The sequence below is a fragment of the Carcharodon carcharias genome, chromosome 7 (genome assembly GCF_017639515.1).
Source record: "Carcharodon carcharias isolate sCarCar2 chromosome 7, sCarCar2.pri, whole genome shotgun sequence".
Classification (NCBI taxonomy): Eukaryota; Metazoa; Chordata; class Chondrichthyes; order Lamniformes; family Lamnidae; genus Carcharodon; species Carcharodon carcharias.
In genome coordinates, this window is record NC_054473.1 from 161,444,895 (window position 1) to 161,459,981 (window position 15,087).

General features: G+C 45.0%; 1 protein-coding gene across 2 annotated transcripts in view; it reads right to left on the reverse strand.

Annotated features, from left to right (window-relative positions):
• kars1 (lysyl-tRNA synthetase 1) overlaps window positions 1-8,844 on the reverse strand; it is a 47,094-nt gene extending 38,250 nt beyond the window's left edge. The window contains exons 1-2 of one of the 2 annotated variants that reach the window (XM_041191827.1): window positions 8,765-8,844; window positions 8,470-8,615 (exon numbers count right to left, since the gene is read on the reverse strand). In XM_041191827.1, coding sequence (XP_041047761.1) covers window positions 8,470-8,522 — 53 coding nt within the window. In that variant the 5' untranslated portion in view covers window positions 8,523-8,615; window positions 8,765-8,844. Of the gene's footprint in view, window positions 1-8,469; window positions 8,745-8,764 lie in introns of those variants that run through there. The other variant, XM_041191826.1, reaches the window with a different exon arrangement.
• Window positions 8,845-15,087: the final 6,243 nt, after the last annotated feature.

Consider the following 15,087-nt stretch of genomic DNA (forward strand, 5'->3'; position numbering starts at 1 on the left):
GGACCAAGTGGGCTACCCCTGCTCCTAGTTTCTATGTGTATGGAGGTCAATGCCAGAACAGTAGCTTCAAAAGCATAGATGCAGTGCAGGCAGAAGTCTGATGATTTAATACAAGTGGTTTTAGTGCGCGAGTTCAATCTTCAAATAACATGCACCACTACCACAACTACTGTTCAATTCATCACACCTCTATCACCACCTACCAGCCAACAATCTCTATCAATCAGTATTCAACCTGATAATTCATATACTAACTGTGAGAGGATGTGGGAAAGCAAGAATCGCACTCAAAACTTCTTGCTTACACAACAGCTATTCAAGCACAACAGTCACATCAACCAAACATACTGCAGGACACTCACTAGCACATTTCTCTTTTTCTTGCAGGTAAAGGTAGAGCATAACAAGTGGCAGCAGCAAAGATCTGTGCAAGGACAAGGGCAGCTGCAGGTTTGAACATCCTTTGAGACAGCACTGGGAAAGGGCATTGTTGAGGCCATGGCCACTGGCAGCACTGGAGGGGTTGATGAGGAAGGTATCTGCACACCCCATTCTCCCGCCTTCTCCCCGTAACCTTTGATCCCCTTACCAATCAAGAACCTATCTATCTCGGTCTTAAATACACTCAATGACCTGGCCTCCACAGCCTTCTGTGGCAATGAATTTCATAGATTCACCTCTCTCTGGCTAAAGAGGTTTTTCCTCATCTCTGTTCTAAAAGGTCTTCCCTTTACTCTGAGGCTGTGCCCTCGGGTCCTAGTCTCTCCTACTAATGGAAACATCTTCCCCACGTCCAATCTATCCAGGCCTTTCAGTATTCGGTAAGTTTCAATCAGATCCCCCTTCATCCTTCTAAACTCCATCGAGTATAGACCCAGAGTCCTCAAACATTCCTCATATGTTAAGCCTTTCATTCCTGGGATCATTCTCGTGAACCTCCTCTGGACCCTCTCCAGGGCCAGCACATCCTTCCTGAGATACGGGGCCCAAAATTGTTCACAATATTCTAAATGTGGTCTGACCAGAGCCTTATAAAGCCTCAGCAGCACATCCCTGCTTTTATATTCTAATCCTCTCGAAATAAATGCCAACATTGCATTTGCCTTCCTAACTACCAACTCAACCTGCAAGTTAACATTAAGAGAATCCTGGACTAGGATTCCCAAGTCCCTTTGCACTCCAGATTTCTGAATTCTCTCCCCATTTAGAAAATAGTCTATGCCTCTATTCTTCCTACCAAAGTGCATGACCTCACACTTGCCCACGTTGTCTTCCATCTGCCACTTCTTTGCCCATTTGCCTAACCTGTCCAAATCCTTTTGCAGCCTCCCCGCCTCCTCAATACTACCTGTCCCTCCACCTATCTTTGTATCATCTGCAAACTTAGCCAGGATGCCCTCAGTTCCTTCAACTAGATCATTAATGTATAAAGTGAAAAGTTGTGGTCCCAACACAGATACCTGCGGAACTCCACTAGTCACCGGCCGCCATCCTGAGAAGGACCCCCTTATCCCCACTCTCTGCCTCCTGCCAGACAGCCAATCTTCTATCCATGCTAGTACTTTGCCTCTAACACCATGGGCTCTTATCTTACTGAGCAGCTTCCTGTGCAGCACCTTGTCAAAGGCCTTTTGGAAGTTCAAGCAGATAACATCCATTGGCTCTCCTTTGTCTAACCTACTCGTTACCTCCTCAAAGAATTCTAACAGGTTTGTCAGGCATGACCCCCCACTTGATGAAACCATGCTGACTTTGCCCTATTTTACCATGCACTTCCAAGTATTCTGAAATCTCATCCTTAATAATGGACTCTAAAATCTTACCAACGACCGACGTCAGGCTAATCAGCTCGTAGTTTCCCATCTTTTGCCTCACTCCCTTCTTAAACTGGGGGTTACACTAGTGATTTTCCAGTCCTCTGGGACCCTCCCTGACTCAAGTGATTCCTGAAAGATCACCACTAACACCTCCACTATCTCTTCAGCTATCTCCTTCAGAACTCTGGGGTGTAATCCATCTGGTCCAGGTGATTTATCCACCTTCAGACCTTTCAGTTTTCCTAGCACCTTCTCCTTAGTAATGGCCACCATACTCACCTCTGCCCCCCAACTCTCTTGAACTTTGGGGATGTTACTCGTGTCTTCCACTGTGAAGACTGACACAAAGTACCTATTCAGTTCCTCCGCCATTTGTTTGTTCCCCACTACTACTTCTCCAGCATCATTATCCAGTGGCCCAATGTCCACTTTTGCCTCTCTCTTACCCTTTATATATCTAAAAACACTCTTGCAATCTTCTTTTATATTACTGGCTATTTTACCCTCATATTTAATCTTCTCCCTCTATTTCTTTTTTAGTTGTCCTCTGTTGGTCTTTGTAGGCTTCCCAATCCCCTGGTTTCCCACTGCTCTTCGCCGCATTGTATGCTTTCTCTTTAGCTTTTATGCTGTCCCTGACTTCCCTTGTCAGCCATGGTTGCCTCGTCTTCCCTTTAGTATGCTTCTTCTTCCTAGGGATGAATTTTTGCTGTGTCTCCCAAATTACTCCTAGAAACTCCTGCCATTGCTGTTCCACTGTCTTTCCTGCTAGGCTCATCTCCCAGTCAATTCTGGCCAGCTCCTCCCTCATGCCTCTGTAGTTGCCTTTATTCAACTATAATACCGTTACATCTGATTCCAGCTTTTTCCTCTCAAATTGCAGGGTAAATTCTATCATATTATGGTCACTTCCTCCTAAGGGTTCCTTCACCTTATGCTCCCTTATCAAATCTGCCTCATTACACATCACTAAATCTAGAATTGCCTGTTCCTTAGTGGGCTCCACCACAAGCTGCTCCAAAAAGCCATCTCGTAGACATTCCACAAATTCCTTTTCTTGGGATCCACTACCAACCTGATTTTCCCAGTCTACCTGCATATTGAAATCCCCCATGATCACTGTAACCTTGCCTTTCTTACACACCTTTTCTATCTCCTGGTGCATCTTGTGCCCCACATCCTGACTACAGTTCGGAGGCCTGTACATAACTCCCATTATGGTTTTTTACCTTTGCGGCTTCTCAACTCTACCCACACAGATTCTACATCATCTGACCCTACGTCATTTCTTGATATTGATTTAATTTCATTTCTTACTAACAAAGCAACCCCACCCTCTCTGCCAACCTGCCTATCTTTTCGATAGGATGTATATCCTTGGATATTTAGCTCCCAGTCCTGATACCCTTGCACCCATGTTTCCGTGATGCCCACCACATCATACCTGCCAATTTCAATCTGCGCCACAAGCTCATTTACCTTATTTCGTATACGGCGTGCATTCAGATACAACACCTTCAGTTCTGTATTTCCCGTCCCCTTTCTAAATGTCGTCCCTTTATCTGATGTGCTTGAAGTTAGATTCCTAGCCCTTTCCAAACACTCTGTCCTATTTTGTGTTCTGGAGACTTTAATAGCCTCTCCTAGGCTCTCCATTCTTTTCAGTTTTTTCATAATTTTCCATGAAATTGAATCCACCCCCCCAACACGCTAACCTGCCACTTTGTTTCCCATTAGTCATCAGGACATCCCCATCAGGACATCAGTGGAACCCACCATATTGCAAGGTCTGATGGGCACTGTCACAGTTACCACTGAAATGCAAAGAGCTTCCATCAGTTCTGGCAGCTTCAACAGAATCTCAAACTGCTGCCTTCCTAGCTCAGATTGCTGCCATTGTGATGCTGCCCTGGGAGAGTGATTGTGGAATCAGAGAACAGAAGCCTGCTGCTCTTTCCCTGCAGCTGCTCCCAGCCTCCCACTCTGGCAGTGCCCTTGCTATTGCCCATCAGCTAACTAGACCAGATGGAGGTGATGTGGTCTGAAGCAAGGACTGCTCTAAGGCCATTTGCAATCTCAATTAAAGGTCAGTGGCCTTACACCTCTAATGCTGTAGCCACTAGTATGCACCTCATAGGAGCATCAGGGAAGGTAATAGCACACAGAAGACAGACACTAAGGCAATGCAAATGGTGATTAAATAATGCATACAAAATGAAACTGAGGAAATTTATAAAATTGAATTAGAATTCACAATTCCTGTTGGTTTTTATTTTTGCATATTCAGAAAGAAGACAATTTGATGGTCAGTGATGGTGGAAAGATAAAGAGCTTGGGACAGTTGGTGAATGGGGAGATGTAGTTAAGGTTACTCATATTGCTAACAAATAATCTGATCACGTAGAGCCCAGGCAAAAAAGGGTTTGCTATATTGTAGCTTCATTTCCTCTACCCCAAACTTCGTCTCCACTCTGCTCTGTAAAGCCTTTCTTCATTATTCCAGTTCATATTAAATTCCCAGAGGAAGCTTATCAATCCATCCAGATTTGGAAGCAACATTTTTCAGCATATTTTACATGACAAAAACAAGTACTGCAAGACCAGTCACACAACTCCCTGTATACAAATTTTAGCTAAGTATAGGAAAGCTCTGAAAGTGCATATAACTGCACCAGCAGCTACAAGAAATAATCAAGCATCTAACTTGCAAGTACTTTATGATCCCTTTAAATTGTGCTGGTTGGGGGTGGTTCCTTCATTCTGTTTAATGTGGTGTTCAGCCATGTGAGGTTGGTTAGAATGGGGTGTTGGAAAATGACCAGTGGCATTAAATCAGAGTTACACATTCATTCAGATCCCTATGACGAAGTCCATCAGGAACTGAAGACTTGGCAGCCCACGGCTCCAACAATTTGCTCAGTATTCCCCCTTCCTCCTCCCTCCCGTTTCCTGATTTACAGCTCTCTCTGGGATGTTATTTGTATCCTCTATAGTGAAGACCAATGCAAAATACCTGTTCTATTCATCTATCACCTTATTTTTTTTATTAATGCCCCATTCTATAGGATCAATGCTCAATTTGTTAACTATTCTTTTTTTAAAATATCTGTAGAAGCTGTTTTCATATTTCTAACTAGCTTTCTTTCATACTCTAATTGTTCCTTCTTTATTAACCTGTTAGTCATTCTTTGCTATTTTTTATATTTTGTCCTGTCTTCTGATCTGCCAACCATCCTTGAGCAATTATATGCTTTTTCTTTACATTTGATACTATCTTTAACTTTTTTAGTTAATCACAGACATTAGTCCTGCGCTTGGAATTTTTCCTTTCTCATTAGAATCTATTCTGTGTATTCTGAAATATTCCTTTAAATGTCTGCCACTGCATCTCTATTGACCTATCCCTTAACCTCATTTGCCAGTTCACTTTAGCTAGCTCTGCTTTTATGCCCTCATTATTGTCCTGATTTGAATTTAAAATATTAGTCTTGTACCAACTCTTCTCTCCCTCAAACTGAAAGTAAAATTCACTCATATCATGACTGCTGCTACTTCAGAGTACCTTCACTATAAGGTCATTAGTTAATCCTATCTCATTGCACAACATCAGGTATGGTATAGCTTGCTCTCTGGTTGGCTCCAGAACATGCCATTCTAAGAAACTATCCCAAATACATTCTGTGAACTCATCTAGGCTACCTTTGCCCTCTATTTTTTTCCAGTCTATATGTAGATTAAAATCCCCCATTATCACCACCATACCTTTGTGACAAGCTCCCACTATTTCTTCTTTTATACTCTTTTCTACCACGTGGGTACTGTTAGGGGGCCTGTACACCATTCCCACAAGTGACTTCTTGCCTTTATCATTTCTCATCTCTACCCAAACTGCTTCTATATCCTAGTTTCCTGAGCTTAGGTCATCCCTTTCTATTGTGCTAATATCATTAATTAAGAGAGCCACCCCTCCACCTTTTCTTAGATTCCAGTCCTTCCTAAATGTTAAGTACCCTTCAATATTAAGGCCCCAATTTATATCATCCTGCAGCACATGTCTCTGCAGTGACTATCAGATCATACTTAGACATTTCTATTTGAGCTATAAGTTCATTTATTTTATTTTGAATGCTACATATGTTCAGATTGAGACTTCCGTTTTGTCTTTTTATTATTTTAGTGACCTCTAGCCTTATCTGCTGATTTACTCTTAGATTTGTGCTCACTATCCCTTCCTGTCACAGTCTATTTATCAGTTCCCATGCGAGTACCTTTCTCACTAACCTTGTCTCTACTCTTTGATTTACATGTTCCCAAATTTGCTCCCTCACCCCAACTATTTAGTTTAAAATCCCCTCTACTTTCCTTGTCACACGGTCCACTAGAGCACGGTTCAAATGCATGCCATCCCAATGGTACAGCCCCCTCTTTCCCCAGTAGTGGTACCAGTGCCCCACGAACCGGAACTCAGTTCTACCACACTAGTCTTTCAGCCACGCATTTCTCTAATCTTATTTGCCCTATGCCAATATACACGTGGGCCAGGTAATAATCCAGGAGTTATTACCTTTGAGGTTCAGCTTCTTAGTTTGAGGAGATAGGCACCAAATTATCTACGCAGAACCTCTTTCATTGTCCCGCTTATGTCGTTGGTACCTACATGGACCACGACAACTGAACCCTCCCCCTCCCTTTCCAAGTTCCTCTCCAGTGCTGAGCAAATGTCCTGAACCCTGGCAATGGGCAGGCAACTCAGCCTTCTGGGCTCTTGCTCTCTGATGCAGAGAAATGTGTCAATCCCCCTCACTATACTGTCCCCGACTACCACTGCATTTCTTTTTTCTCCTCCCACTTGAAAGGCTTCCTGTGCCATGGTCAGTCAGTTCATCCACCCTGCATTCCCCACTCTCATCCAAAAAAGCTGAAAGAATCGCAACACTGTTGGACAACTGCAAAAGCAGAGGCTCCTGCACTCCTGCCCTCTGGGTCTCCTTATGTGCCTCACTCACAGACACATCCTCCTGTCTCTGACCACTGAGCAAATCAGAAGACCCTATCTGAAGGTACAATGCGTCCAGGTAACATTCCCCCTCCTTGATGCATTACAGTGCCTGCAGCTTGGCCTCCAGTCAGTGACTCAAAGCCAGAGTTCTTTGAGCCACAAACACTTACTGCAGACGTGTTTGCTCTGGATCACAGTGGCATCCAGGAGCTCTCACATGCTGAAGCTGTTACACATCACCTATCCTGCCATCATTAATGTGTTTTAATTAACTACTTAATTATTTTATTGAATGAATTATATTCCTTTTTTAAAATACATTTTATTAACCTTACCACCAGCATGTATACTATTTTAAACCTTAGGAATAGAATAGACCTTAACCACTTAACAGATACTCACCAAACAGCTAGCTTCTTCCCCTATAGTAGAGTAAGAATCAATTCCTACAGTGCCCTAACATTCTCACTCACCCAACTCCCAACATTCTTGTTCAAAGTCACACTTCAGTCCTAAAAATTGCACTGAGGTGCCTATTTATATGCTCTGAAACTAGAGAGCTAGCTGAGCCTCAGGTACAGAAAAACAGTTTGTTAGTTTCCTTAACTAACTAACTTCAATTGCTCTCCAGTGGAGAACTTGTATATCCCTGCTTAAGCCTGGTTGAAATTTAGAATTTAAACAGTAAATTTCAGTTAGAAGTTAAATGTTAAATACAAACAAAATTAGATATTTAGAAAAAACTCCCAGCAGTCTTGTTCAAAGTCACATTCCATACAAGCATAATATGAAGCAAATCGTAAAAGTACTACATCTATAACAAATACAATGAGTATGCCTGTATTGGGCTAATTATCTTTGTAAGAATGGCTTCTCGTTTAGGGCAAGACATCGATTGTTAATTTGGCAAATATGTTTGGTTGTGAAGTGAATTTAGTTTTTACTCTTCATGCAGGACAAAGAACTGTAAAAGCTGTTGAAAACAACTTATACCCGATTTTGAGTCGTGATTCACTGTCCCAAGATTGTTCACTTTACAGTGTCAAAACTAGCACTTCTGGGACTCTTGACGAAGCAAACCATTTCACACAAACCAGACCTTGGTTTAATGTTTTATTTGAAAATGACGATGTTTTGCAAGTATAGCACTCTCTCAAATGCCTCTGAAAAGGTGGCGGTGAGACGCCTTCTGAAACCATGTGCTGAAGCTATTGCTGTAAAGGAAAGGAGCTCCTCGACTTTGATCCACACCCAACGCAGGAACCGAGATACATGATCAAGGGAGGTGGAGTTCCCGCCCTCTCTCATCGTTACGGGAAATGTGCCTTTTCCGAGAAACCCTCACGCGCGGAAAAGCAAAAGCGTTAAGGTTCGCCGATGCCGAAAAAGGCTGCGATGCCGCAGAGCACCATAGGACACGTAGTTCTTCAAGACATCACTCTCGCCACACAACTGCCCTAAAGAACTACAAAGCCCAGCATGCTCCGCGGAAAACTGACGCATTGCACGAAGCAGAGAAAGGCGCACGCAAGGAGACCGTTAGGCCTCGCTCGTTAGCAGCTAAGACGGCTCCCGGGTGCATCTGACTAGAAACAGGAGCCATTTATCGTCCCGGTTACGGCGGAAAGAGCGAGGGCAGGCGCGCCAACCTACTTTTTACTCAGTTTGTTGTCCTCGCTGCTTGCTGCCGGTCCGCTGTCCGCCATGTTGGGTTAAAAGCCGAAAAAGGGCGTGTTCACGGTTTCGCTTTAATTCCTTCCGCAGCGCCAACTAAAACCCGGTTATTGAGATCCTCGGATCTGTGGAGAGGAGGAAACGAAGTATTTCCGCAAGAAAAAATAAAAATACTTGGGAAAAACTCAGCAGATCCGGCAGCATCTGAGGAGGGGGAAAAAAATAAAAGCAAAATACTGCGGATGCTGGAAATCCAAACCAATAATAAAAATACCTGGAAAAACTCAGCGGCTCTGACAGCAACTGCGGAGAAGAGCACAGTTAACGTTTCGAGTCCGTATGACTTCAACAGAACTAAGGAAAAATAGAACAGAGGTGAAATATAAGCTGGTTTACGAGGGGGTGGGACAAGTAGAGCTGGAGAGAGGGCCAGTGATTGGTGGAGACAGCCAAAAGATGTCATGGACGAAAGGACGAAGAGGTGTTGGCTGTGGTGATCTAAGGAATGTGCTAATTAAGAGTAGAAAGCAGGACTAGCAAGGTACAGCTAACCCGAGCCTTGGTACTGGGTTATGGTACTGGGTTTGTAACCCCAAGAACAAGAGTTCAAATCTCACAATGGCAAACTGTGAAACAATGTAACTTCATCTGAAACAGATGGAAACAGGTTTACTGAAAAAAAAGAGTATCAAGAGTTCAAATCTCACAATGGCAAACTGTGAAACAATGTAATTTCATCTGAATAGGAACAGATGGAAACATGTAAGCTTGGCCTAAATAGCCAAGTGGTTATGGTACTGGGTTTGTAAGCCCAAGATCGAGAGTTCAAATCTCACAATGGCAAACTATGAGCTTGGCTTAAATAGCCAAGTGGTTATGGTACTGGGTTTGTAAGCCCCAGAGCAAGAGTTCAAATCTCACAATGGCAAACTATGAAACAATATCAAGAGTTCAAATCTCACAATGGCAAACTATGAAACAATGTAACTTCATCTGAAACAGATGGAAACAGGTTTACTCAAAAAGAGTATCAAGAGTTCAAATCTCACAATGACAAACTATGAAACAATGTAACTTCATCTGAAATAACAGATGGAAATGGGTTTGTACTCGAAAGAGGTACAGATAACCTGGGTGGGGTTGGGAGTGGGGTGAAGGAATCGCAATAGGCTAAAAGGTAGAGATAAAACAATGGATGGAAATACATTTGGAAATAGGTGGGAAAAGAAAAATCTATATAAATTATTGGGAAAAAAAGTGGAGGATCGCAAAGGGAGTGGGGATGGAGGAGAGAGTTCATGATCTAAAGTTATTGAACTCAGTATTCAGTCCGGAAGGCTGGAAAGTGCCTAGTCGGAAGAAGAGGTGCTGCTCCTCCAGTTTGCGTTAAGCTTCACTGGAACAATGCAGCAGGCCAAGGTGAATACACGGCCGGGGCTGGGATTGGAAGACGGGATGGGGACAGAGGGACAGGCAGGGGTCGAGGGTCCTGCATGGGTGTTGGTGTCGATGAGTTGTCGGAGCTTGCGTTCCATTGCACCTGAAAGAAAGAGACAAAGTTTCTTGTTGAGGCTTTGGATGAGACGAAGAATTAAATGAAACTGGGGGCACGCGCAGCTTGGAAAAAGGGTGCGGCAGTGCTGCTGGAGGAAGAGGTCGAGTGTGTTCATATGGCGGTGCATGGCACTGAGTGTGGATCTCAGAATGCGACGAGAACAGCAGTCCGAGGAGCGTTGTATGTCCCAGAGATATCTGTAATCCAGGCTGGGTTCGAAACACGAGGGATGGAACTTCAGTTGAAATCCACGTGGGGTAAGTCGGAGACAGAGACAGTCACTGAGGAAGGAAATATGGCTGTGAAAGCGGGTTTTGGTAAACACCTTGTCAAACACCAGGAGAGAAGTGGAAAGCAATGAAGTTGAACAAGACAAAAGAGAGATACAGAAACCCTGTCCGAGAGAAGAGCAATACTTCTTCAAGGTACGCATTCCTTGAAGAGAAGTGGCAGTCAATTAAACACTAAGATAAAAGCAAAAAACTGTGGATGCTGGAAATCCAAAACAAAAATAAAAATACCTGGAAAAACTCAGCAGGTCTGGCAGCATCTGCGGGGAGGAACACAGTTAATGTTTCGAGTCTGTATGACTCTTCAACAGAACTAAGTAAAAATAGAAAAGAGGTGAAATATAAGCTGGTTTAAGGGGGTGGGAGGGTAGAGCTGGATAGAGGGCCAGTGGTAGGTGGAGATAATCAAAAGTTGTTATAGACAAAAGGACAAAGAGGTGTTGAAGATGGTGGTATTATCTAAGGAATGTGCTAATTCAGGGTAGAAAGGACAAGCAAGGTACAGATAGCCCTAGTGGGGGTGGGGTAGGGTGAAGGAATTGAAACAGGCTAAAAGGTAGACATAAAACAATGGATGGAAATACATTTAAACATAATGGAAATAGGTGCGAAAAGAAAAATCTTTATAAATTATTGGAAAAAGGTGGGGTCGGGGGGTCGGAAAAGGCGTGGGGTTGAGGAGAGAGTTCATGATCTAAAATTGTTGAACTCAATATTCAGTCTGGAAGGCTGTAAAGTGTCTGGTCAGAAGATGAGGTGCTGTTCCTCCAGTTTGCGTTGAGCTTCACTGGAACAATGCAGCAGGCCAAGGACAGACATGTGGGCATGAGAGTAGGGTGGAGTGTTGAAATGGCAAGCAACATAGAGGTCTGGGTCATGCTTGCGGACAGACCGAAGGTGTTCTCAAAGTGGTCACCCAGTCTGCGTTTGGTCTCTCCAATGTAGAGGAAACCGCATTGGGAGGAACGAATGCAGTAGACTAAATTGAGGGAAGTGCAAGTGAAATGCTACTTCACTTGAAAGGAGTGTTTGGGCCCTTGGAGGGTGAGGAGAGGGGAAGTAAAAGGACAGGTGTTGCATCTTCTGCGGCTGCATGGTAAGGTACCATGGGAGGGGGTGGAGGTGTAGGGGGTGATGGAGGAGTGGACCAGGGTGTCCCGGAGGGAACGATCCTTGCGGAATGCCGCTGGGGGGTGAAGGGAGAGGAACACAGTTAACGTTTCGAGTCCGTATGACTCTTCAACACAACTAAGTAAAAATAGAAGACAGGTGAAAAATAACCTGGTTTAAGTGGGTGGGACAGGTAGAGCTGGATAGAGGGGCAATGTTAGGTGGAGACAGCCAAAAGATGTCATAGACAAAAAGACAAAGAGGTGTTGGCGGTGGTGATATTATCTAAGGAATGTGCTAATTCAGGGTAGAAAGCAGGACAAGCAAGCTACAGATAGCCCTAGTGGAGGTGGGGTGAAGGAATCGAAATAGGCTAAAAGGTAGAGATAAAACAATGGATGGAAATACATTTAAATATAATGGAATTAGGTGGGAAAAGAAAAATGTACATAAATTACTGGAAAAAAAAAGGGGCGATCAGAGAGGGGGTAAGGTGGAGGAGAGAGTTCATGATCTAAAATTGTTGAACTCAATATTCAGTCCAGTAGGCTGTAAAGTGCCTAGTCGGAAGATGAGGTGCTGTTCCTCCAGTTTGCGTTAGGCTTCACTGGAGCAATGCAGCAGGTCAAGGTCAGGCATCTGGGCATGAGAGCAGGATGGAGTGTTGAAATGGCAAGCGACAGGGAGGTCTGGGTCATGCTTGCGGACAGATAGAAGGTGTTCTGCAAAGTGGTCACCCAGTCTGCGTTTGGTCTCTCCAATGTAGAGGAAACAAATGCAGTAGACTAAATTGTGGGAAGTGCAAGTGAAATGCTGCTTCACTTGAAAGGAGTGCTTTGGCCCTTGGACGGTGAGAAGAAGGGAAGTAAAGGGTCAGGTGTTGCACCTTCTGCGATTTCATGGGAAGGTGCCGTGGGAGGGGGTTGAGGTGTAGGGGGTGATGGAGGAGTGGACCAGGGTGTCCCGGAGGGAACAATCCCTGCAGAAAGCCGCCGGGGAGGGGGTGAAGGAAAGTGTGTTTGGTAGTGGCATCATGCTGGAGTTGGTGGAAATGGCAGAGGATGATCCTTTGAACGCGGAGGCTGGTGGGGTTATATGTGTGGACAAGGGGGACAATGGTTCTGGGAGGGAGAGCAAGATGTGAGGGTGGATGTGTGGGAGATGTGCTGGACATGGTTGAGGGCACTGTCAACCATCGTGGGTGGAAAACCTCAGTTAAGGAAGACACGTCAGAGGAACTGTTTTGCAAAATGGATTCATCAGAACAGATGCAACGGAGGCGAAGGAACTGGGAGAATGGGATGGAGTCCTTACAGGAAGCGGAGTGTGAGGAGCTGTAATCGAGGTAGCTGTGGGAGTCGGTAGGCTTGTAATGGATATTGGTGGACAGTCTATCACCAGAAATTGAGACAGAGAGGTCAAAGAAGGGAAGGGAAGTGTCAGAGATGGACCATGTGAAAATGATGGAGGGGTGGAAATTGGAAGCAAAATTAATACATTTTTCCAGGTCCAGACGAGAGCATGAAGCAGCACCGAAGCAATCATCGATGTACCAGAGAAAGAGTTGTGGGAGGGGACCGGAGTAGGACTGGAACAAGGAATGTTCCACATACCCCATAAAGAGACAGACCTAACTGGGGCCCATGTGGGTACCCATAGCCACACCTTTTATTTGGAGGAAGTGAGAGGAGTTTAAGGAGAAATTGTTCAGTGTGAGAACGTGTTCAGCCGGATGAAAGAGAGTAGTGATGGATGGGGATTGTTCAGGCATCTGTTCGAGGAAGAAGTGGAGAGCCATCCGACCATCCCGGTGGGGGATGGAGGTGTAGAGGGCTTGGACATGCATGCTGCAGAGGAGGCGGTTGGGGCCAGGGAACTGGAAATTGTTGATATGATGTAGGGTGTCAGAGGAATCACGGATGTAGGTGGGAAGAGACTGGACAAGGGGAGAGAGAATAGAGTCGAGATAGCAAGAAATGAGTTCCATGGGGCAGGAACAGGCTGACATGATCGGTCTGCTGGGACAGTCCTGTTTGTATATTTTGGCTAGGAGGTAGAAGCGGGCCGTCCGAGGTTGGGAAACTATCAGGTTAGAAGCTGTGGAAGGACGATCTCCAGAGGAGATGAGGTCAGTAACAGTCCTGGAAACAATGGCTTGGCTTGTTCAGTGGTGGGGTCATGGTCCAGGGGAGGTAGGAGGAAGTGTCTGCAAGTTAACGCTCAGCCTCTGCGAGGTTGAGGTCAGTGCACCAGACAGCAACAGCACCACCCTTGTCAGCAGGTTTGATGACAATGTCAGGGTTGGACCTGAGAGAACGGAGTAAAGCAAGTTCAGAGAGAGACAGATTAGAGTGGGTGAGAGGAGCAAAGAAATTGAGATGACTAATGTCATGCTGACAGTTCTCAATGAAAAGATCGAGAGAAGGTAAGAATCCGGAGGGAGGATATTGCAGGCAGGTAAAAGGATCCATTGAACGGGTGGGAGGACTCCTGCCCAAAGAAGTGAGCACGGAGACAAAGGCAGCGGAAGAAGAGTTCAGCATCGTGCCGAGCTCGAAATTCATTGAGATGAGGGCATAAGGGTATGAAACTAAGTCCTTTGCTGAGCACTGAACGTTCAGCATCGGAGAGGGGAAGGGCAGGGGGTATGGTGAATACATGGCCTGGGCTGGGATTGGAAGACGGGATGGGGACAGAGGGACAGGCAGGGATGGAGGGTCCTGGATGGGTGCTGGTGTTGATGAGTTTTTGGAGCTTGCATTCCTTTGCACCTGAAAGAAAGTGACAAAGTTTCTTGTTGAGGCTTTGGATGAGACGAAGAATAAAATGAAACTGGGGGCACACGCAGCTTAGAAAAAGTGTCTGGCAGTGCTGCTGGAGGGAGAGGTTGAGTGTGTTCATATGGCGGTGCATGGCACTGAGTGTGGATCTCAGAATGCGACGAGAACAGCAGTCCGAGGAGCGTTGTATGTCCCAGAGTAGGTTCGAAACACGAGGGATGGAACTTCAGCTGAAATGCACGTGGGGTAAGTCGGAGACAGAGACAGTTACTGAGGAAGGAAATATGCCTGTGAAAGCAAGTTTTAGTGAACACCTTGTCAAACACCAGGAGGGAAGTGGAAAGCAATGAAGGTGAACAAGGCAAAAGAGAGATACGGAAATCCTGTCGGAGAGAAGAGCAATACTTCTTCAAGGTACGCATCCCTTGAAGAGAAGTGGCAGTCAATTAAACACTAAGATAAAAGCAAAAAACTGTGGATGCTGGAAATCCAAAACAAAAATAAAAATACCTGGAAAACCTCAGCAGGCCTGGCAGCATCTGCGGAGAGGAACACAGTTAACGTTTCAAGTCCGAATGACCCTTCAACAGAACTAAGTAAAAATAGAAGAGAGGTGAAATATAAGCTGGTTTAGGGGGGTGGGGTGGGCGCTGGGACAAGTAGAGCTGGATAGAGGGCCAGTGATAGGCGAAGATAACCAAAAGATGTCACAGACAAAAGGACAAAGAGGTGTTGAAGGTAAGTCTCCGACTTACCCCACATGGATTTCAATTGAAGTTCCATCCCTCATGTTTCGAACCCACCCAGGATTATAGGTATCACCCGGACATACAACGCTCCTCGGACTACTGTTCTCATCGCA